Raw genomic sequence first — 23,867 nt, forward strand, 5'->3', positions numbered from 1 at the left:
ACCGACGCAGTGTCCAGAATGCCAGTGCCCGTCCATCACAAGGCTGAGGTCGTCGCTCCAAAGCCAAAATCTATCAAGGACTACTTGTAGATATAGGAAGAAGGGTCAGAATTCCTCTGAGTATGGAAAAATCCAGCCATGTGTGGAACATGGCCCATCAAAATAATATCTGGTTTTTGTAAAACAAATATCTTCAAATCTTAACACATATTAGAGTAACGTCACATGTTCAGCAACAAAACGAGGTGTGCACAACCTCCCAAAATTTCGTAGGCTTCCAACCGTGGTCCTTTGACAATGTCAAGGTCATCGTGCCGAGCAACAGAAATCTCCGTGGGCACTCACGGGCAGAATAGAACATCTCTTCACCAAGCTATCCAACGGATCGAGGGCACCTGAAGTGAAGCCTCCTGAGATATCCCAGATCGCCGCTGCAGCAGCTTGGTCTCTCTAGGAACCCGGGTGGAGAGACCAGGAGTCTCGCTCACAAACAGAAACAGAACAGAATCCCGGGCCCTTGTGCCGCCCAATACCCTGTGGGCCCTCCAGTACAGCCAGAGGAGCGTGCGTCAACAGTGAGCTCAGACGCACCACTACCTCCCGGGACGAAACCGATCACTGGGCAAAACAGAAAGCTCGCACTCGCATAACCATTGCACAAAGTCCACGTTTCGCCTTCGAATTTCAAAAGTGAGGGTTTACCAATGCTAGACATCGTCTAGTACCTCTCACAGAAACCGTCCGCCCTCAGGCTCGGTTTTCCAAACAAAATAATTCAGCTATTTTAAATCTTAACTGAATAGCAATAGAGCAAAACTCATTTCATCTAGAAACCTCTATTAGCAATATTATAATCCTTATTTGAAACAATAAAATTTGTATTTAAATTCTCAAACGTGACTTTCCTCCTCTAATGGTTCCAAAGTTCAGAACCATATTTCTGAAATTTTAAACAGCATCAAAAAGTAAAAAGTAATATAGCATATCATGTCGTTTTTAATTTATAAAACCCCCTTTTTGTAATTTTTAAGAATTTAGGGGGTACCAAAACGTGATTTCTTATTAAATGCATGGTTTTTGCTGAAAATCACTTTCCCAAGCCTCTTTTTGAAGAGGTTTTCAGCAAAAACGTTGCGGCATGAACGCTTAAAAGTTATAACAGTTTTTTTGCAAATTTTAATAATAAGGTGGACCTGCTTTGAAAGTTTTCATCATTGATCTAAATTTGGCCCACGCTCGTTTTTCTTCATTTCACGCCTGCGTTTTCTCTCTCCTCACGAGCGCCTCTTCCTCGTCTTCGTGTTCGTCCGGTGGTGGAGTCTCCACCTTGCTTCCATGACCAAAACCAGAGAGAGATCTCTCTGTCTCGCGCCAAGGCTCCTTCCTCGCATGGTTCGCTCGACGGTGAAGCTTTCGTCGTCCTCAAAGGGGAACGAACCAGAGAGGAGGAGATTGTCTTCCTCCCCTGCCCTGACGCTAGGGTTCTTCGTGCGCTGCTTCCAATCGACCATCCGACCCTCTTAGCCGCCGCTGCCTCCTCTGCTGCTACCGTTTTTCATCTCTGCCTTGCGACGTGTGGAGGAACCGGCAGGGAAGGAGGGACGACGGGAGGGTTACTGTTTTCCCCCAAACCGCTTCTGTTACAACCATCACGGTGTTCCCTTCTCTTGGAGCTCTCCAGCAACAAGAAGATTGAAGAAAACGCCCCTGCTGTCGGCGTCCGTGGCAGAAGAAAAAGGAAATCGAGGCCTCGTTCTTCACGGGAGGGGATGACTGAACGGGGGTTTCAGCCGAAACCCCTCAGTAAAGACCGTACCCCTTTTTTTTGTGTGTGTGTTTTTATATCAGATAAGCATGCTCTGTTTTTTTTTAGGATTGAATGTAGTTTGGTTTCTCACGGATGAACACCCATAGCGTAATACAGAAAATCCGAGTAAAACATAAGCAGAACGGGAATCTAGAACCTCATGCTTGGATTCATTCTACATGTATATGCATCTATACAAACTCAAAATATACAGGCTTCATGCTCCATTCATGATCGAAAATCCCCATACCTTCTAATCGAGATTGATTTCCAGCAGCAACCTCTTTTTGCTTCTCGTTCCTTTCCAGCAGCACAAATGAGGATCTCTTCCTCACCTTCTCCCTCTTTCTCTCAAAGTCTTTGCCGTTGAGCTTTTTCCTCTGTGAATGCAGTAAAAGAAATGATCATTTTCTGAAACATGGGGTTAAATAACCCTCTACAGGCCTTCTTAATTGTCATCCGTTTTTTTCTTTTCAGTTTCTCACAAGAAAGGAAACGGCCTCTTGATTTCCTTTCTCATCCCTTTAATTCTTTTCAGTTAGAAAATCATTGGTCTTCTTTCCATATTATTCCTTTTATAATGAAAATGGGCAGTTTCAAAAGAAAACGAAAGGATTAACGTCGTGGGTTTTACAGTTTCGGCGCAGCTCTTCGCTTCCGTCTCCTCTGCCTTTGCTGCTCCTGCCTCCTGCTATGCTTCTTTGTTTCTTTTCTTAACTATTTGTAGGAACTTAAGAGGAAGCGGTGAATCTGATAGCACTTAACGTATATGATTTTTTCAGTAGTGAATCTCAGTTTTTAAATTTGTCTAATTTATGAAGGATTTTTGTTTGGCGATCTGAATCGCGCTTGACGAATGAGGAGATCAAAGCTTCGCCAAACATCCCCCAATGTTTGTTTATTTTTACATTAGTATCTTCAAATATTTGCTTTGTCCTATATGTGAGTGCCCCTTCTATGTGAAAATCTATGAATGGGTGCCCCCTCCAGAAAATTTTTCTGGCTCCGCCACTGCATCAAGGCATGTATTTGGCCTACGTAGGCAGCAACAGTGATGTTCCCTGCCTTGTCAATAAATCTCTGAATAACCAAACTTGGAGTTCTTTCATCTCTAAAATCTGGGCATTTGATAAGAAGAATTGCATTCTTAGGATTCGAAACACCATGTTTTTGTTCTATGAAACATTTTTGTGATGATGCCAAACATGAAAGTACAAACATTTGATCGTTGAAGAATGATACCATATTTTATAAATAAGAACACTGTTCTTAGAAAAATGTATCCAAATAAGACAATGTTCTTATTCAACACCCTGTAAGCACAAAATCTTTGGTGTTTCCCTTTTAATGGCAGTTTGACTCCACCGGAACCAGTGGAATTCTGGAATCAGAATTCCGATTTTGTCTTTGCGAACCGATTGAAGGGCTGAGTCAGGAATCAAAACTCGCCATGCTTTTTCCCGCGACCGCTTTCTTCTCCTCCCTCGCGCGAAAAAAAGACCTCCTGCTGCAGCCTGCTGCTCTCTTCCTCTCTCTGTGTTCCCCTCCTCGCTTTTGCTGCAGTGCGTAAGGAAAGGTCTTGGTGGTGCAGGCCGCGAGGTGAGGTCGTGCTCCTACTGAGGTACTCTCTCTCTCTCTCTCTGTGTGTTTGTGGGTGCGCGCGTGTGTGTGTCGGAGGCACTGCATCGACCATTCTCGGGCGCAGCCCCTCGTGCTCCTTTTTGGGTCGAGGCAGACATGTCGATCATGTGGAGATGAGAGCGGCAAGAAGGAAGCGTGAGGGAGAAGCGCAAATACGGATTGCTCTCCCACGAAAACTGAGGAGGAGGAAAAAAGAAAAGGAGAAAGGGAGAAGCAAATGCGGACACTTCATGCGTTTTCCCTTCTCTTGAAAAGCTAACGAAGGGAATTCCTCCCCCCTCCATTACCTGTTATATAAAAGGAAAAACATGAGATTGTGAAAAGGAAGGGAGAAGAAGGAGAAGGAAAGGAAGATGAATAGAAGAAAGAGAAATTAAGCGTCCGATAATTATTTGTAATCGAGAGAAAGGGAGAGGATGGGTTATTGATTTCTTGGTCCGATCATCGAACTGCTCGTTCTGTCGATCAACCTTTTCTCGATTCACTTTTTGATCGGTTTAATTTGTACACTAGAATTAGAAGGGAGAGTCGTGGTGGATTTCCGGCCGCCCCGTCCTTCTTTCTTCTTCGGTGTTTTCTCATACTCCGGTGCGTGTTGCATTTGCTCGTTCACAGCTTTATGGGCTCTCTCGATGCTGGGCAGGGGAATCTCTGGATGTTTTTTTTTCCTTTTCCCTTGTATTTCTTGGAATCCAAAATTTTCCGTTTTTCGATGTTTTAGGGGATTTGATGACTTGATTTTGGTTTACGATATTTTGAAATTCAACATTTACTGTCAAGGGTTCTTGACATCTTGTGATCATCACTGGTGCTTCTAAGTCGATTTGCAGTTATGTTCTCTCTACCATTGCTTTGTGATCGATTGCAGTGGCTCTTAACAATGTGAGAGATTCACTTTACATAAAATTTAATGGTTACACAAACGCACGTGCTTTTCACCTTTTATTGCACTTTTTCTCTTAACTGTGTTTCGAAGCGTTCTTGCTTATCTTTTCGTCATCTCCGTTACCCTCTGTAAGCTATGTCATTGAAAAGCTTTGTATCAATTGAATTTTTTTTTTTTTGTCAATTGAATATTTTTTGTGTCATATATTAGCTGGTAGCTATGGACATCAGGGCCGGGGAGAAAGCCCTCTCTCTGACTGTGAACCTCCTGATTAAGAACTGTTGGAATGCACTGCCAGTATTTATGAAATTAATGTTCTAGTTGTTGTCTCTAAAAAGCAGTAAGTACATCTATATATATTTATTAAATTAAACAATTCATATAAGCCATCTAAAAATTTGGGCTACTTTATTTTTTCCAAGTCTGAATGGTCTGACACTCTGAAGTCTGATCAAATCAAGCCTGTATGTGGAGAATGGAGAGGGTTGCAGAACATTGAAGTAGAGAAGGGAAACTCATATTCGGCTTATTCTTGGATGCTCTTCATCCTACGTGGCGTTCACTGTCTACTGGTCTAGGAACTCAATAAATGGAACCCAATCAGATCTAATTTAAATAGTTCTTTATGTCTGGGGAAATCTATGGAAGATACTTGTAATTTGTGCTCCTTTTTTCTCCACATTGAAGAAAAGCATTGAAACAAACGGAGAAAGAGACTTGATGTGGCTGCAGTAGAGGGCCTGCAGAAATCTAACGCTATTAAAATTCCAGAATCTTAATGCTCTTTCATCAAATAATGCGTTTTTTACTTCTGGAATCAAATTTCCATGCAATCAAAAAAGAAAAACTGGAAGTGGGAATTTTCATTTCAATCCAATTTTTGGGTGGAATTTGTGATTCTGGAATTTTTATCCCAGAATCAAAATTCTAGGCCATCAAACACCCCCAATTGTCTGATATATGGTTGGACTCGGAATTTCAAATCGACCTTTCAGCATTTTGATTTTCAATCCGGTTCTCCAGATGATACTTGACCGATTTGTCATCTTCCAGTGGCAGGATGACACCGGTCCTGCTCTTGTGCTGGAGCACCAAAGTGGCATCTCTCTCTCTCTGTGGCTGATTGGAACTTGCTATAGCTTCTTTCTTTTCATTTACAGCAATTTTTGTCTAAATGAAAATTTGCCTTTGTTTTTTCTTCCATAATCCTTTTTCTGCTGCTTTATCTAGGCATGTTTTGTCCTGCAGTGAAGTCACTGATGAATTTCTTTTGGCAATATCTTACTTGGATATGCTATTTAGGTGCCATTTTTTGAACGATTTCATCACCTAGCCACTTCGGGAGTTCCTTCAGTTGACAATGAAGATGTAATGCTTTCACTACCTTCACATAAATGGCAGTCTTTTGTTTGTTTCCTCATTGTTATCTGATATGCCTTGTCCCATTGGTAAATGGTACTTGAATTACATGAATTTATCTATTTCCGACCAGGCATTGTTGTATAACTAATATGTGGTTCCTACATCTTTTGAACATCTTAGAAGTCTAAAGATGCTAGAAGAATAAAAAAGAAAGTTATAATTATTTTTGTTATTTTGTACCATTTGCAAGTAATTGCACCCAAGGTAGTGTAGAAACCTTTAGTAAACTTAGACTCAATTCTGTTGCTTTTCTACTCATATTTGTGCTATTTGAAGTTATGAACTCTAATCCAGTCCTGTGGTCATGTCAAAATCTTGATCAGTTTTTAGATAGATATATTCTGACTCTGATGCCTTGTAGTCAAAAGCTGAGCCTTCGCTTCCTAAATCCTAAGTATGTAAATTTCTATACAGCCCATTTTTTCCCTCCTCTTTGGGTTTTTATGTAAACCTGCGAGGTATTCATTCGTTTTTGATTATCCGAGTTTCTCAGTTATTCATTTCTAATTCATATGTTGGGTTCCTGTAGCAAGGAAAAAAAATCTGGGATACTTACAAACTTTGAAGTCCTTGAGCATCTAAAATCTAGAGGGGCAACACTGGATCCTTTTGGCTCATTGAGTATGGCAAGACGGTCAGAATGCAAGGTGCAATTTATTACTGTTTTCTTTTGGTAGTTGGATGTCAATCCATTGATATCCCCATCATGCGCATATGCCCACAGAAAGCATGAGGAACATCACTGCATTTGCTTTCAATACACTTGCAGGTGTTTGATTATTTGGCTCAAACATCTGCAGCAACTCAAACTAGAGAAAGAATAAGTGAATTCTTGCAGCGGTCAGAAAAATACAAGCTCACAAGTGCTGAGAAGGTTCAAGTCATAAATTTAAGCCCTTCCAGACCTGTCGAACTTGATGGGGTAATGGTAATTTAACCTGTTGGCGTGAAATTTTGTTCAGATTGCTTGGTGCTTGTTTTTTTTAATTTGATTGGTAGATTTTTTACAATCTAAGAAGTACCAGACAATAAACCTTGTAAAAGTGTTGGGGGTGCTGCATGATAAGAAATTTTTGGATCATTCACTTTACCTTTACTGGACCACAAAAGCCAAGGGGTAACATATTCTGGCTTAATACCTAATTGTTGAACTGGAAACTGACAAGAAAAATTGACTAGTCTGGAGCAGATGCATGGAATTTAAACTGTTTAAAATGTTCAGCAGGTGATTTTGGAATCTAGTGCAAAAGCACACTAGCTGATGTATTTATCTGAAATATGAAGATTCTGATTGGAGCAGTTCGTGTGAAAATTAGTCAACTTCTGCAAATCCCCAGACCACCTCCTTACAGCTTGTTATTTTGTCAATTTCTTCTGAAGCTGCCAACTTAGGTTGGCCTATATTAGTTTCTTGTTGGACATGAATTAGCAATGTGCAAGTATATACAAATGATCAAACATGTGGAAGGCCTCTAGTTAGTAACACCATCCAACAGAGAAGTATTGATAATCACACCAATTTATATTGGGTGGTCACAGAACAGATTGTTGCTAAAATTCAAGGTTGAGGAAGGAGACCTCCAATACTTGTGCATTAGAGTGCAGCTATTAGAAATACTGGAAACAGAAGAAGTTTAGTCATTACCAGCGAATTATCAACACCTCCATTACTTATTAAACTCTGGCAGTTATATTCCTCATAAGATTGTTGCTTATAGCCTTATACTGAAGACTGAGTCCTAAAAAGAGAAATCTGGAACATTTAGTCTTGTAAAAGAGATATTCTGTAGAGGAGTATGTCCTAAAGTTAAGCAGCAGCACATCTATACTCCGTCATCCCCTACCTGTGATATCCTCAGGGGTGCAGATTTGGCTTAAAGGTCTTTTTAAAGTCAATTGCCAACTTTATCAAGTTGTTACTTGTGCAGATACAGTACCACTGTGTAGATGTTGTTATCTAGATGAAACTTTTTATAAAGTGAGGAGATGATTCTGCTGACTCAGTAATCAAGTTTTGTAGTCATCTGGCACCTCCAATATCATGTTTTGGTAATTTGAATTCATGTTACTCACTTTCTGTTGTCTAGTAAAAATTTGAGAGCTCGTATGATTTGAGGCTGGTTATCTTATGTGGACCCATCATCGGGCTGCATTTTTATCTAGATGTGGTCCTTTCTGGAAACTTTCTCCCAGAACATTTTTGTATCAGATTTGCAGCTGAGAAATATCTATTCTGAATCTGTTTCATCTGGCCAGTGTCATAAAATTTCTTCCCATAAAATGCAGATTGATAAATACTTGGTTCATATTTCTATAATTTTTTTCTGTCATGGGGATTGAACATTTCTGTTAAGTCTGAATTTTCTAAATTCTGTTTTGTAGTTAGTGCCTTTGACGTCATAATGTGGTTTTGCACTATCCAACTATATCTAATGTGTGTGTACCCAAATTCAGACATTTTAATAATCACGAATTCTACTCAGCATGCAGGTGTCAGGGGGAAATGCAAATTGAAATATGAATAAAATGTCATTGATTGCTAAGATTTGTGGGTTACATAAGGAGACTAATATAATCTGATCAAGCGACATGGAAGCATGTCCAAATTTCTAATGCATAGTTGGAAGTTTGCAGACAAAACTGAAAAACTTAATTGTTTCAAAATATGGTCCCAAACATAATTTTGAATTGCTTTGAAGTGTTTAAATATTAAAAGGATAAACTATGGATCCATGTAACTTCTGGCAATTGTCTGGGTCTCTAGGTGATCTTAGGAGGGCTTTCCTTTAATTGGATATTCAAGGCACAGGTAACAGGAGACCTGAAAATTGGAAAAGCTTTTGTAAGTGTCGGCAAAAAGGACATACTTGCCAGCTTCATTTTGAGCTGCAACTTTGTAGGCTTAGCTGCCTTCTGAACTCTGCAAAATGCTTTCTGGAGCATCTTTTCCCTAGACCGCATACCTGGGAAGATTTGACACAATTCCCACCTCATGCCGTCTTACTATAAATGACAGCCCGAACTCAAACCAACGCTTGCTTGAAGCAGTTGTGGGTCTTTCTTTTTTGCTGTCACAGTCAAATGTGTTTGAGCTACAGTTTCAACTTTCAATTATGTCCTGGTTTCTCTTCCTGGCCTGCTATAAGATGGCAATGGGGCAGCCGTGGTGGATTTTGATCCTATTTAATCTCTCTTGCTCACACTCTCATGGTTGCAGATTGTACCGGAGGTTGAAAACAGAATGACTGATGATGAAGTAAATGAGTTTCTGAACTTGGTGGTTGAACTTTTACCACCTTGTCCCAGCAAATCCGGTTCTGAAGATACAATGGAAGAAGTTCAAGAAGCACAGTAATCAACAGTTCACTGGCACTAACTTTTCCTGCCCATCCTTCCAGATTTTCTACAGAAACTCCAGGCATGCTTGGTTGAAAGTACGGATGCATATGGATAGTTTACTTGTACAGAGTTGGTGCATTGATTGCATGTTGAGAAATTTAGAAAATATCTAGGTGTTGTTTGGTTGGTTACACACTTCAAGTAGTGTGCATGTGTATGTGTGTGTGAGTGAGTACGTGGGGGAGAGATGGCAACCTATTATAAAAATGCTCCATTTCTGAAGAAACAGCTGAAGTCCTGCAAATTGTCTTCATAATTATGCTATTGAATATGCTATTCCAGCACATGGCTAGTTACCCGGTTTTGCTAAACAAATTCGTGCACTCTCTCTCTCAAATGCGAACTTACAGTGTTTACTTTCTAAACGTGGTGCATGCCTGTCTTGAACTTGAAGACATTGGACTGTTTACTCAAAGAAATGAATATGTCCTCCCCTTTGCCGATGTTTTTCATGAGGGTTGACTTAATTAAACAGATTTGCGCCGGGATCAGATCATTATCTATCCCTATCCTATCCATAACCGTTGTATTCTGTGCACATCATCTCACACCTAATTGACATTGGTTAATTTCTTGTACATCTTTTGGCAAAATGGGTAGCCTCTGATACGGATACCTCAATCGTCGGATCAAAGCCGTTTCTGGGTAACAAAACAGGCTATTTTCTGGAAATCGTATATCAAGCATTTTTGGTTTTTTTGAACAATTTCGCCCAACAAAATCTCTCTCTCTCTCTCTCTTTCGCTCTCTTTCTTTTCCTCTCTCTGTGGTGGCAAAGTTAGGACCAGCACATGTGGACGCCCAAAGACAATGTTATCTGGTTGACATCAAGCACTACAGCATGTCCTAGAAAATGGATACCAAGGTACCATTATTGTCTGCTCATATTCAACTAGTACCTTCTGTTCTATATAAACTTGGACCCCAATGCATGGCTCTCTTTACTCCTAAGAGTCTCCACCCTGTGGTACTACCTCAATAATCACACTCTTACGGCCTACAAGTGACCCTTAAATTCCCACTAAATCATTGCTGTTGTCTGGCAACATTGATGGCCCTACAAAAGACAGAACTTGGTATGCTTTCTGCAATAAAATCTGCCAAAAACTCGCGCTTTTACCTCCCACCGAGTATCTTAACATTTCGAACCAGCAGGCAAAATCGAAAAGGTATACTTAAAAGGTAGACGCACTCATGATTATTTAAGTGAATGAATGATGGACATGGTTGAGTATCAAATCATGATCAAACCCAAAAGGTCCATGCACAAGTTTTGTGATTCCATGATCACGATTTACCAGAAAAAATGTTTGAATTTTTTTCTCTTTTTTACATAGCAATATATATATATATATATATATAATATATATATATATATATATATATAGAGAGAGAGAGAGAGAGAGAGAGAGAGAGGAGTTGATTTGGTCAGGCCTAGGGAAAGAAAGTAGGCTTGTGATCACTGCTACAGCACACGCAACCCAGTGAAGCATTACCGACTACCATTCTCAATTATTGTTACCATCATTTTATTATTATTATCGTTACTTTTATCAAATTTCCAAGTTATTATTTACTCTCTCCCATCTTAAAATCCCAAAAATTTCTATAGATTTCTTATACGTCTCTACTTGACTCTGACTGAGGTTCTGAAATCCCCACATTTCGACATTCCCAACCACTCCTTTGACTAAAGAACACTTCAAACAAAAGAAACAAAGAGAATCCACGATATCATAATATAATATTACACCCACCAAATTTTGACATCTTCCATCAAAAGATTTTTACTGCAACAAGGGAATCCCCAAATTTGAAAAAATGAAACATATAAGGTTCTTGAGAGAGAGAGAGAGAGAGGTGCAAACAAGACAAAGGCATCCAGATATGGGACACTCTGCTTCTAAAAAAAGCTGTGCGCTCCAAAGGTACGTTCTCACGTGCCCAACTTTGACAATGACCCCACCGAAGGGCTTATCTTTCCCCCTCGCCTTCCGCCAGTATTTCCTTCATGCCCCTTCAATTTTTTCTGGCACAAGCCTAATTTACCCCCGAAGTTAAACCCAGCTTCATTAACCAGTTAATCTTGCAACACCATGGGATCCATTTTCTTGGACAAACAGTGGCATCTGAGAAGTTGTGGACAGTGCTGAAGGACATGAAGGTCATTTCCGTGAGTGAAGTGGGCCGTAGCGTGTTTGCTAAGGCATGAACAGCTTGTTCCCACATTGGCACCTCCAGGCCTCCGGGTAGTACTCCATCGGCCTGCTCCAGCCGGGCTGGATCGGAACATGGACAGCCCTGCAAGGCGAACACCGGCCGCACTTGTACCGGCATGTGGGCGGTGCAGATCCGATCAGTTCCCGCCTTCTGCTGCCGGAACACCGCCACCACGTCCTGGACCAGAACCCAGCCTGCTGGTTCCACAAACACCACTTAATCAACACCATCCAACGGATTAGGGGTCATTATGCATATGACAACCATAAAGAAGTTATGAGAAGTAAATGTGTCAGTTTGTATACTGGGTCTGAGCCAACTGTTTATAGAAGAAACACTCCCTCGTGAGAAGGTTCTGAAACTTGGGAACTTGAAGGGACGCAGTTGGGTGATTGCTGAATGAAGCATCTCCTCCTTTGCTTTGCTAATCACCAAAAAACGGTTCTAAAACCACGACTTAATGATGCAAAGCCCTTTCCTACATGACCAAGATGCTTTCGCCATCGATAATAATGGCGTGAGACCAAAGCCAGACAACTCCAAACAGGAACTGGATCTTCTGCCGGAGAAAAGAAAGCCTTTCTAGTTCCAAGGCATTTATTATGTGGGGGGCCTACGTATGCAGCCCCTTGTCTCCCATTCATCTTAGTATTAACGTTGTGATGGATGATGAGGCAGAAAGTGATGCATATGTGTGATGATGGTGCTGCCGCATTTAATGGGACTCTCGCCGTTAAAGAAAGGGTTGAGGGTGAGCGGCTCAGAGGAACTCGAACCAGGTGGTGCAGAAAAATACAGAATTATTATGCCCCGAAGTCATGGCAGGCGATTCGGCCATTTTAGATGGGCCCATAAGGTTTTCAGGTGCTCCAGGAACCGGACGACATAGACCACCAAAAGCGGTTTGATTTCAGTTCCTCCATAAATGGAGCCAGGATTTCATCTTTAGGGGCCGAACAATCCTGCGACTACTAAATAAAATTTTTGAAAATTTTGAACAAGATCAATCCCTATTCTTTTTAAAACTTTCACGGGTTTACAACTTGAAGAGGCCCCTTCCTTCTGCCCCTGGGTTCCTCCAACTGCTGTTATTAGAGGTTGCTTGGTTCCTGTTCCTCGAATTTCATGAGCATAACATGTTGTTACTGCATGCTACATGCCGGGACAGGTATCTGTTTGCATGCAGGACAAGGAAGACTGGACTTCCAATCTTCCTGGCCTGAAGAAGGGGAGCCCACACATTGCACGCAGAATAATTGTCCCAGAACACAGTGTTCTGGGCAATCAAACACGATGTCAACCAACTTCTTAGGGTTGCGAACGGGTCGCTTTGGAAGAATTAAATACATTAGAGTCAGGTCATTACTAGATCGGTGTATAATCTCAAACCAGAATGAGACCAAGCTTTATCAAGACAAGGTCAAGAAAAAGCTCGAGTTACAGTAGCAGGTTGGAACATGATCTAGTAGTGCCTTCACCTCAACACTTTTCACGAAGTCACATCTTTTTGTCTCATCATTTCGTCCAAGTAAAAAGCTGCATGCTTCTATGTGGTACAGTAACATATAGTCTCATAAGGTTATATTCTTTTATTTCTTTTTCAGATAACTAAAGTCACCGCAGCAGTAGTCAGTTGAGCTTCATTAACACCAAAAAAGGAAAAAACTTGGGATCCTTGGCTGCCAAGGAAGTAGCAGAAGGTAAAGAAACAGTTTCTCCTTTTCTCCCTCACGCCAAACTTTGGCTTTCCGAAAATTGGTGGTTCACTAGTTTAATTAAACTCATGATTCTATGAATTAACATTCACAAATAGCTTGCGTTCAATTGAAAAACATATTCCAACAAAATTATCAAACCAGGAAACAAGAAAGAAAACAGCTAAACAACCAATCTTTCCAAAATTCGCGTTTGGGAAATGACAATTGGAGAGATAGCAGGTACTCGAGAAAGTAAGCTGCCAAATACTTGGTCTCTACGAGGTTGAAATATGCAAATCCAGAATTAAGTGAAAATACAAAGAAGAAAGGTCCCACCATCATTAAAAGACATAAGCTCCCATGCCAACCGTCTGTTTCTCAACATCCGCCATGAAAACAAACTTGACAAAGAAGTTTTATCAATCTGACAAACTTATATTTTCAAATTTCAATATAATGTGGGTTATGCAAATTGTTCAAGGTAAAATAAAATTAACCTCTGTAGGAGATAATATCAACAATAATAAAAAAAGATTTTACTGAAAAAATAATAATACTGATTTTTTTAATTATTATTTTCGAAAAGACAGATACCAAAAATTAGAGAGCTGCAGCAGTATCGGCCCTGCATCGTTTTAGAAGTGACAGCAGAGTGATATGTTCTCATCCCAGATCCTTGTTCCCAAACAACCAAGGATTCGGCGAAATTGAAGCTGACACTAGTGATTTTTCTATTGTTTTGCACCAGAAGCGAAATCTCTCAAACTGTTTCGAACCAGGGAGTTGGCATACGGCCTTGATCTACAAGATGAAGGGCAAGAAATCACTGCCAATCGCGATTTCCAACGTCATAGAGACATTCCTGTTCTCCACACCCCCAGAAAACAGAACCGGGATAAAATTGACGAGGAGGTCGTCAAAGTCAAGTAAATGACATGAATGCCCTTGAAAATAACGTGGGCATGCCTATTGCTCAGCCATCATGATCATCATTCCCCATGAGGCTCAAGTTATTTCTACCAGTCATACACCATGTAAAGGAAAACTACCACCATCGCAAAACTATATATATGATCATTGGAGGCAGCATAGAGAACATCTAACTTTGATTTTGGTGAAAGAAAAACAAGAGGACTCTTTCCCTGTTCCCTTGAGGTTTTAAAAGATTTTCTAAAAATCATCGTTGGGGCCATCAAAAACCTCTCTCCAAATGACTAAAAGACCAGTTCAAAGCCATCCCCACCATTTGAAACTAAACTTTGCCTAAACGATACTTACTTACTGTAACTACTATCATCCTGTCGGGGGTAGAGAGAGAGAAACAGAGAGAGAGAGAGAGAGAGGTACCTTCTGTGTCTCTGTATCAATCTGATTCTGGTCGGTCGCCATTAATGCAAGACCTAGAGAGAGAAAGAAAAGAAGGGGAGGATTTACTCTACCCAGTGAGTAAATGAGGAAAGATGGGAGAAGGAGTAAAAAAAAAAAAAAAGAAAATGGGAAGGGAGGGTTATAAAACGGCTGATAAGCAGAGTGCTTACCGGAAGGCCTCCTGGCGGTGGTGGCGGCACTGGAAACTACCACTACCGCCACTATCAGTAGCACCAAAACCAGCAGCAACGCCGCGACGCGAGCAAAACGGCGGCCCGATGGCGTCGTGGTGTCAGTCGGCCACCTTCGCGGGAGCATGGCCCCAGAGAAAGACTAGCGACAGCAAACAGGAAAGACGAGGCCGTCCCCTCCTTTATCTTCTTCTTCTTCTTCTCCTCTTTCTCTATCTCACACGCAGATACACACAAAGCGAGATTGGAAAGGAAGAGTAATGAAAGAAATTAGTAGAAAGACGGAGATTGTAATGGGAGGGAAGTGCCGGCTGGAGAACTCCTTTTCTCTGTGTTGAGAGAGCAGAACGAATGAATGAATGATAAAGCGAATGTTCACAGGAGTGAGAGAAATGGTTAGCAAAAGAAGAGAGAGGGGGAGAGCATTGGTTTAGCAAGAGGAGAGAGAGAGACAGAGAGCGATGCATATTTCTGGAGGTGCTTTTTCCCTGTAATTTAAATTTCATCAATTTTATAAGGGTGCCCAAGTCAAATGGCAGTCTGGCAGAGTAAGTAAAAAAAATATAAAAAGAAAAAAAGGATGAAGAGGACACGCTAGTAACTGCAGAGGGGATAAAATTCTTCCCTTTCTTTTATTTTCGACGGTTTTCCCTCTCCCGGATAAATGTCAATAACACTCCTAAATTTGATGAATTTTCAGCCCTTGTGCACTATAATATAATATAATAACCGATGTTGTGGATCGTCCGTATCGGTTCTTCGCCAAATACAAGCCTTATATCAACCCACTCTTGATACAATATGCCATTTGGTGAACGTTTTACACGTATAGAAAAGTGAAAATTTTTCAACCTTTCTTTCTTTCTTGAGGAAGAGAACAATGCTTGTCATTGTCATAAATTGGAAACGTGTTGGTTAGTATATGTTGGTTCGCAAAAGTTCATATTGTTTGTAGCATTTGAGTTCTCTATTTTCAGGCCTTCATGTCAGTTCCTGTCTCTTAGATGCTTCTGCCGACGCTGCCAAAGACGCATAACCCAGAAAGGGAACAAAAAAACATGTAATCCAAACCAACATCAATGCTCTTTAACAATTTCCAAATTCTGTTTGAGCTTTTAAGATCAAGGATGCTGGGTGCTCAAATCAGGGCTATCAAATGTTTCATTACAACATCCATTTCATATGTGTGTATATATATATATATAATGTGTTTAATGTGTTTAAACACATTATGATAGAGCAAGAGGATTTATATAAAGAAATTGGTAGATCCCAGATTACTAGGTCAGGGATAAAAACCAGACCCTTTAAATTATTGTAAATAAAATAAAAACATCTTAATATGTTTATAAAAACTAACTAAATATAAAGCATACTATACTTTAATTTATGTTGACTGTTGAGGACCAAGTTTGTAAGTTGTATGACATTCATATAAACTCGGACCTCAGGAAAGAAAAGGGGGAAAACATTTGTGCCTAGTTGAAAACTTGAGGGCAATCCCTACGACGCGAAGGAGGAAGGGAAGGCATGACAAATCGGATACTCTTGCGGAACAAGGAGATCTGGTCAAGGTCAAAGCTGAGGGTAAGAAGAAGAGCCTGGAGATCGAGCGGGGAAGGGAAGGTTCTCACGTGCGTTGATCGTTTGCCCGAGCGTGGACAGGTCCGTACCGGACAAGCAAGGGCGGGCCCCTTTGTCTGGGACAGTGTGTCCCTACGCGAAGGACTGGCCCTTCTGCTACCTTTTCCTTTCAACAGGATGGGGACCCACCTACTGCACTCCAGCCAATAGGAGCAGGCCACATGATTATTAGACGGGTCCCGCATGAGCCACCCAGGCATGCACTTCTTCTTGGTTGGCCCCTGCCTGATCAAGAGGTCTTGTTTTGAGAAATTTGGTTGTAACAAGGGTTCACTTGTTGGTTTGGTTTGAGGTTTGAACCCAATTGTCAAGAACCTAACTTAGTCAATCCGCGTGAGGACACAACACAACTATGTGGGTCCGTGTCAATTAAGCGCGAGCAAGTTCAAGAATTCTATAGTTTCCATTGAATTTGGCTCGCAGGTCATAGACAAATTTTCAAACTTTGACAATTGGTTCTTGGTCCTCATGGCAAAGCTAGAAAGTTTTAGCTAAGTGATGGTTCGAGGAAAGAGCAGCATATTCTTGCATTGCGTGAGGTTTTCTGTTAGTTTAATAAAGTAATTTCGATTGATTTTCGATGAAACATATCAAGAATAACCTATCTATCGTAGTTTGGCAACAAGGACACTATGTAGATGTACCTCGGTCTATCCCAACAATTAGATCAGATTCATAAAATATATTGGTTTTAGTATATTTCATGACTATGCCTTTGTATATAGGAAAGATTAGCGATAAATTAACTCAGAGAGTGTCTTCACTTGCAAACGACCCCAAAGGGATGCTTCACTTGACTTGCCAAAGACCTGATTGACTTAACTAAGTAGTCTCTTTCTCCTTTTATTCTTCATCTTTTTATCTGTTTCTCTCCTTGCACCGGATATAGCAGTAGCTCCGGCGAAGAGCTTATACAAAGACTTGATCAAGTCCTGTGCTACAACCTGATCATGTTTTACATTACAGACTTCAATGGGAGTTTGGCTATGAATTCAAACCGAAGCTAAATCAATAAGAGCACCAAAGGAAGAGGATAACGTCTAATATAAGATTTGTGGTGCTTCATCTTGATCTTTAGAGATGCATAATTTTGAAGTATAAGATTCATGGTGCCTATGCAATAAATCTTTTCTTTTTTTCTGAAGAATAAACTATTGGGCGTCCTTCTTTTTCTTCTTTTCATAATAACTTTCCAGCTGAGTTGATTGGGAAATGATGAAAAGAGAAAAGATGATAACTGCCTTTCGTTTTTGGGGCAACTTACGGTGACCAAAGTTCACAACTTGAGAAGATAAAAGCAGAACCATGCACGCAACAAGAGAAGCTGAAATAGAAAAAGAAGAAAAAAAAAAAAGGAGAAAGGATAAGTGCCGCGAGAAAAATGTCGATACGAAGCTTTAAAAAAGTAGCAAATGAAAGAACGAGTCAAGGCGATCGGCTTTTGCAGAATTTGTCAACACATAAATTTCTTTGTAAAATTGACAGGCAAGGCGAATATTTTCCTTTTCCTTTTCATAAACATCATAACCTTCATTGCTGGACTTGCTGCAAATGATTTCGGTGACTTCTCATCTCCACATGGTGTTTGAACCATTGGTTTAGATAAGTCGGGTAACTTTCAATTTCTTTTTCCATTTTCATTGTACTAAGTTAGATGCTATTAATTATTAAAATAGTCATCGTCGACATAATATCTTACTCAAACGCCAACTTCAAATTTATCTATTCAAAAAATGTCAGTGTATGTAGCCTTTCGGGTCTGACTTTCCTTTTGGCGAGGAAAAGTAAGGAAAGACAAAACACATTGATTCATCATTTCATGACAATTGACATGTAATAAATTTTTTTAGTTATCTATCCAATCACTAGGGAGGTGCCTAAACCTATGTTGGCAAGTCTATATGCTAAATGCCTTCATGCACGCACGCACACACACACATTTTGGACAGTTGCAGAAAAAAATAATGTGAAACCTAACTTGCTTGAATTTGACTTCTTATCCATCCGATTCTTGAAAGAGGGAACACGGTGATGAGATTTTCAAACCTGTGTTTGAGAAAATTGGCAGCCAAGTGCATGATCTGATCATGGTATTGTCCTGGGGGGGCCGGGGCTTACCCTGACAAGAGAAGACAGCATCGCCTTCAGATTTAGACTTGTCGGCGATGATGTAAGTGCCATTCATCCCTCCCCATCGGTTTGACTTTAGAAAGAAACCCTCGTTGTTGAGTTAGTAAATGATCGGCGCTTGATCATCATCGTTATCTAATTCATCTTGAATCGGCGCATTGGAGTCAAATCGGTGACAAATATATTAATTGGATTTCTTAGATTACAATTCATTTTTCATTATTTTAAACATTTCTATGCTTGAAATTATTTTATATAACTTATATATTGTTTTTCCATTGAACAGAAGGATTAATTTCACCGTTCAAGCGAGAGACAGACAAAGTCTCCTCACCTTTTTTTTTTTTTTTTCCGTCAAAATCCAGAGTTGGGTCGGTATGAGGCAATGAGATCTCTACGCGCTTCAACTTGCAGGTTTCAACATTCCCACAGTACCCATGAGTCGAACTGAGACACACTAACAATGATGCTTTTGAATTTCAAAATCAACAATTTTTTTATTTGATTTTCCAATTTTTATAACATTAGAAGACTTCAATTTATATATCAATCTCTTAGGGCTCTGCCTAACCCTAGCTTGATTGAAGCATGCAAGCGCACATGAAAATGATATGTTAGTGCCTAAATGTGGGGGACATAGTAGGGTTGTTGTATATGACTTGGATATTTAATTAAAGATGCTCCGTTTATGGACTTCAGCTCATTAAAGTAGGGGCAAGCTAGATACGTGTACTTAGATCTGGATTTACTATTTCTGGGTTTCGCTTGGTTCCTTCAGCATTTTGAAATGGATCCGGTTGAGATCCAAATTGAGTTCTAGTCCGACTTTTTAATTTTTTCATATTCAATGCCAATTGCCAATGCAATACCTTCTATCCAGCTTCGATGATATTGGCTGATTAGATCGACCGGCATTGTATCCACAGTTCAAATTGGAATCTATTGTTGGGATTTGGATTTAGATTTGGATCTACTCGAACGCAGAAGTACTTGGAGTGCAGCAATAATATCCACCGTGAAAGCGTGCTCCAAAGGATGGCTACAATTCAGCAATAAAATCCAATCAAGTCCTTGAGTTGTAACGTCCACAACTGCTGTAGGACATGAGTCGCCACTTTGTCTCAAATCTTTTGGCCCTTTCTCTGCCTGGTGGAAAACGAGTCGTACTCTCAAGGTAAATTCCTTTCAAGTTTAGCACAATTCTTTCACTTTTCTCGTTTATAAAACCTCATAGATATTTATATGATCACTTTTCATTTATTTTCTGAAATTCATAAAGGGCTCTCTACGTGGCATCACGAAAGACAATATCCAATGGCACAGACTTGAATGGACGCATTGGGATTCTTTAATTTGGCTCAATCATAACTTGTTCTGTCAGACAAATAAATGTCAAAATTAAGTTAACATTATCACTCAAAGTATTCTCAGCACATGCTTCAACGTGAATTGGTCCGGTTAAGAATTATATGTCAGAATTGAAGAATTGAACAGAATTATATCTGTCATTAATTACAAGGAAACCAAAAGGTGGAGATTAAGTTGATCTACGCGGCCGTCCCTGCAACATCCAATCTGAATCTGTCGATTCTGGTTCATGGTCGCTTCCTGTGTCGCTGATTTCCATTTGGTGGTAATCTAATGCTGCATTGTTTGCCAACTGCTGTTGCAGGTCTGATTCTGAAAAGAAAATTGAACTCAATTTCATGGATTTTGGATATCTTGGCGCTGCTTGCCCACAAGTCCCCTGTGGATGTATGCAAGAAATAAGCAAAGCAATGTTCAACGTTGATCCACGAACAATCTTCTTCTCTATGTCTAAGTCGTGACCACAACGGGCCCAAGAAGGAGCTCTGCAAGCCGATTTTTGGGTCCTACCCGCATCTGTCTGAATCTTCTTGTGGCCAAGCCACCTGGAGTTATCACCGTCCTCAAGTCCCTCCCCATCTTAAACAGTATCATGCAATGGAGCAAGTGAAATCAAGATCAATGGTCCTATATGTGTATTTGCTCCAAACCTGCAGCTGCACCTCCCTCATGAAAAAGAAAAGCAATTCTTGGACCATCATCCTTCTTTTTCTTCCATTAAAGAAAATAATTGAACTTCCTCATGCTTTTTTATCTTCGCATGGGCGCACTCTGCCGGGAGAAAGAGAGCACATGATGAAGTCAATAATGCGAGGTCTTGTTTAGATCAGGGCCATACTGCTTGGTTCCTTCCAATCTTAATATGATTTGAATTTCAAGACGTTTTTTCGTCTCTTCACTAGTTTTTTTTTTTCTTTCTCAAAAGATACTAGTCGGTTGCAGAATGGCCATTTTCAATCCCCACATACATCACGCGCTTCGGTTTTGGCTTTTTATCTGCAAAAACTATGCCTTCAGCGAATAGACAAATTGGATCAGCTAGGAAAAAAATCTGGTATCAGGATCTACAATCCATACTTCATATTTGCTGTCCCGAGTAGCTGGTCAAGTTGGCGAACTGGTGCAAGCTTCACTGTCAGTTCGATTCTTATGGTTGCTGTTTTTTCGAACTATAAACAGTAGTAATGCGACACTCTAGTTGATGGCGTAGGTCCACCCAATCCACCACCGAGCTCTGGACCCCAAGAATAAAGAACAAAAAGAAGGGCTTCAGCCATTCGTCGTTCAACTTTCGCTCACCCAAACTTCATATTTGGTGAGCTCTTCACGACCGCTGAAATATAAGATCAACAGGCGTTTAATGGTGTTCATGCTGCTTTTGAGGAAGCAGTAAAAGGATGTGATATTCCCAAAAGGACCGGGTTTCCCAGTGTGTGGTCTCTTTCTTTTCTCGTTCTCACCTAATCTTTTTCACCTTTTTTTTCAAAATTTTTCGTGAAAATTTTTCTCCACCTTAAAGATTGGAAAATTCTCAAGATGGATAGTGTCTAGTCCCAAAATGAAACTAATTTTACTCAATTTCTAATCGTTTTTTAGCTAATCTAATTTTTTACTCAAAGCTGGTGTATACCATCTCCTCTTGTCGAAGATTCATACACAGATAGAGATTAGAGAATAGAACTATTCAATACAAGTTCGAAGATAATAAAAACAAAACTCCAATATAATCACCAGTATAATACTTGTCTTTATTATTGTTACTGCTACAGCTACTGCTTTTTTAATTTCTTCTACCAGTTTCAGAAGCAAAATAACTTGTCTGGTGAACAAGCCACCGACTAATTTGGTTTGTGGTGCATAATTGAGCCAAATCCTTTCCACAAGGCACGTCGTAAACGGGTTTGGTGGGCAGTTTTCTCACGTATTGTATATTATTATTATTATTAATTTGCACTAAAACAAGATAGCCCTGCCCCTAGCTACCATTTCCACAGCTGACGCTGCCTGTTGAAGCAAACCCACTAATTTTCCGGCGACATTTTTGGGCAACAGTATTGTCAAAAAGCTAAAACAAAAGAGAGTTTTCATTTTGATTTTCAAACTACCAATGACGTATCACTGCATCAATATTTATTTTGATTTGCAGTAATAGTCAATTGCAAGGGAGTCGTTGCTCAATCTGATAAAATTGTTCAATTTTCAAAGCCGTCTTAATCCGTTCAATGTGAACATTATCAAGACATGGTTTTTGTGTTTATGCGCAAACTCAAAGGCAAACTTCTAATGGTCGGATATGGAAACAGCTGTAGACGATAGATCACAGTGCTGAACTATGCGTTCAATCAATCTGAAAGGAATAAGCTAGCACCCATTTCACAAGAGAACAAGTGCTACACCAATTTCCCATACAATTAACTGTATTTATAACCATTCTGGATATACGATTGCCCATTACAATCAACACAAACACACATGCATGAGCGCACACATACATACATTAATTTTCAAAGTCTATTTATATGTAGGCATGCATGCATGCACGATTAGAGCCAATAATTTCTTCGGGGTGAACTATCTTCTTCAAAATTAATTTATATGACTCAACTTAGAAAACTCAAACTCGAATCTATCTTCACAAAATAGGCACATCGAGCTCGAACTTGACTCATTTAACTCGTTTCGAGCTTCTTTTAACACGTTTAACCATTTTCTCATAATATAAAAGTTTCAGCATTGATTATGTAGTCGAGCTCGGTCGAGTTTAAACAAGTATAGTTCTTACAAGTTGAATTTGACTCGTTTAACATTCTCAGCTTACATTTGAACTCGAACTGCACTTGTTTATAAAGGAGTTGAATTCCAGTCGAGTTTTGACAAGCGAGTTTAAGTCAAGCTCAAGCTAGCTCGACCTGTTGTGCAGCCCGCACAAAAACCACACAATCACACGACTTCCAGTTGTAAGCATACTGCGTAAAACCCAACCTACTTGTATCCTGCAGAGAAATGCACGAGTTGATTGGTTGTATTTTGCTCTCTTTGACATCCTCATTTCCATGTAGATAGCCATACGGATTTCAAAAATAATCTTACCTGGACGTAATGACACTCAACCATATCCAGCTCAAATTGATTGGCTCCTTAATCCAGAGATTCCTAATTACCAATTGAAGATTCATTCTCGCTTTTGACCCACTTCTTATTTCATTCTACCATGCGACTGAAAATAGATCGGAACCGGTGGAATATCTGTCCCAACTTTTCAAATAATTCATTCTCATCTTGGATCGCGTGAGTCTGGACGTTCAAATTTAAAATCAACCAGTACTATTTGGCAGTACAAATGCATATGGATACATGCCAATATTTTTTCTTTTATTATTTCATGTGGCCGAAGTCCTTTTAGTTGGTTTCTAAATTTGAGTGGAAGTAGTACTTATACATCGTTAAATGTTGGTGCCATCTGCCAGTGCCAATTGGCGAGAAGCCACACCCTCCTTCCCCTCAGGGTTTAGTTGCTTCCGGGATTGGTTTGGAGATAGTACACCCGTCAACTAAAGTTTCATGCATCCACCAATAAGAGTTAGATTTGTCAAGTGATATTTATATACGGAAGGGGTTTAGTCCTTATTATCAGACTGTAGTTATTATTATTATTATTATGAACTACAAGATACATAATAATTTCTTTCAATGTAAGAGGGGAACCTTTTTTTTCTTTTTTTCCTTGTGATGGGGCTGCTGAAACTCAAGACGTGAAGAAAACCAAGGAACGCTGAAACCCATCGTGGAATATTTATGATGATGGCCTAAGTAAATTAATCGGACAAGAATAAATTTTTACTAGTCGAACATTAATTGGAGCTAATTATTTTTACTCCTTCAGCTCATCTTCAACTTATGACAGCCTAAATAAATCTCGACGGAAACAACATTGTTTGACTACTGGCGCAAAACCTCATGTTTGTTTTTTTATTAACACCCAAAATGCTAGTAGGTCTGTCAGTAATTAGGAGAGCGGCAATTTAAATAACGCCGCTAAATGATGCATCAAAACTGTCTTCGCTTTCCAAGTTTTTAACACGAGGAAATTGCAC

At 40.0% G+C, this 23,867-nt stretch overlaps 2 protein-coding genes across 8 annotated transcripts; one reads left to right on the forward strand and one right to left on the reverse strand.

The window, feature by feature from the left end:
- The first annotated feature begins 1,234 nt into the window (after positions 1 to 1,234).
- Positions 1,235 to 9,439, forward strand: LOC116249222 (uncharacterized). 6 transcript variants are annotated; one of them, XM_050076164.1, is made up of 6 exons: positions 1,235 to 1,831; positions 3,162 to 3,428; positions 5,637 to 5,702; positions 6,286 to 6,403; positions 6,526 to 6,684; positions 8,974 to 9,439. In XM_050076164.1, the coding sequence occupies exons 3-6, from the start codon at positions 5,695 to 5,697 to the stop codon at positions 9,109 to 9,111; spliced, it is 423 nt and encodes a 140-aa protein (XP_049932121.1). In that variant the 5' UTR covers positions 1,235 to 1,831; positions 3,162 to 3,428; positions 5,637 to 5,694; the 3' UTR covers positions 9,112 to 9,439. The 6 variants fall into 6 exon arrangements, with proteins under 6 accessions (XP_049932121.1, XP_049932120.1, XP_049932119.1 ...); XM_050076163.1 differs by having other exon boundaries at positions 1,235 to 1,803; XM_050076162.1 differs by having other exon boundaries at positions 1,235 to 3,428.
- A 1,458-nt stretch (positions 9,440 to 10,897) lies between these two features.
- LOC116249150 (EPIDERMAL PATTERNING FACTOR-like protein 5) lies at positions 10,898 to 15,185 on the reverse strand. 2 transcript variants are annotated; one of them, XM_031622322.2, is made up of 3 exons: positions 14,611 to 15,185; positions 14,420 to 14,472; positions 10,898 to 11,572 (listed from the first exon to the last, which is right to left on the reverse strand). In XM_031622322.2, exons 1-3 carry the CDS (start codon positions 14,756 to 14,758, stop codon positions 11,357 to 11,359), a joined length of 417 nt encoding a protein of 138 aa, XP_031478182.1. In that variant the 5' UTR covers positions 14,759 to 15,185; the 3' UTR covers positions 10,898 to 11,356. The 2 variants fall into 2 exon arrangements, with proteins under 2 accessions (XP_031478182.1, XP_031478183.1); XM_031622323.2 differs by having other exon boundaries at positions 10,898 to 11,569; positions 14,611 to 15,179.
- Positions 15,186 to 23,867: the final 8,682 nt, after the last annotated feature.

Source organism: Nymphaea colorata, chromosome 2 (assembly GCF_008831285.2).
Source record: "Nymphaea colorata isolate Beijing-Zhang1983 chromosome 2, ASM883128v2, whole genome shotgun sequence".
NCBI classification, from domain to species: domain Eukaryota; kingdom Viridiplantae; phylum Streptophyta; class Magnoliopsida; order Nymphaeales; family Nymphaeaceae; genus Nymphaea; species Nymphaea colorata.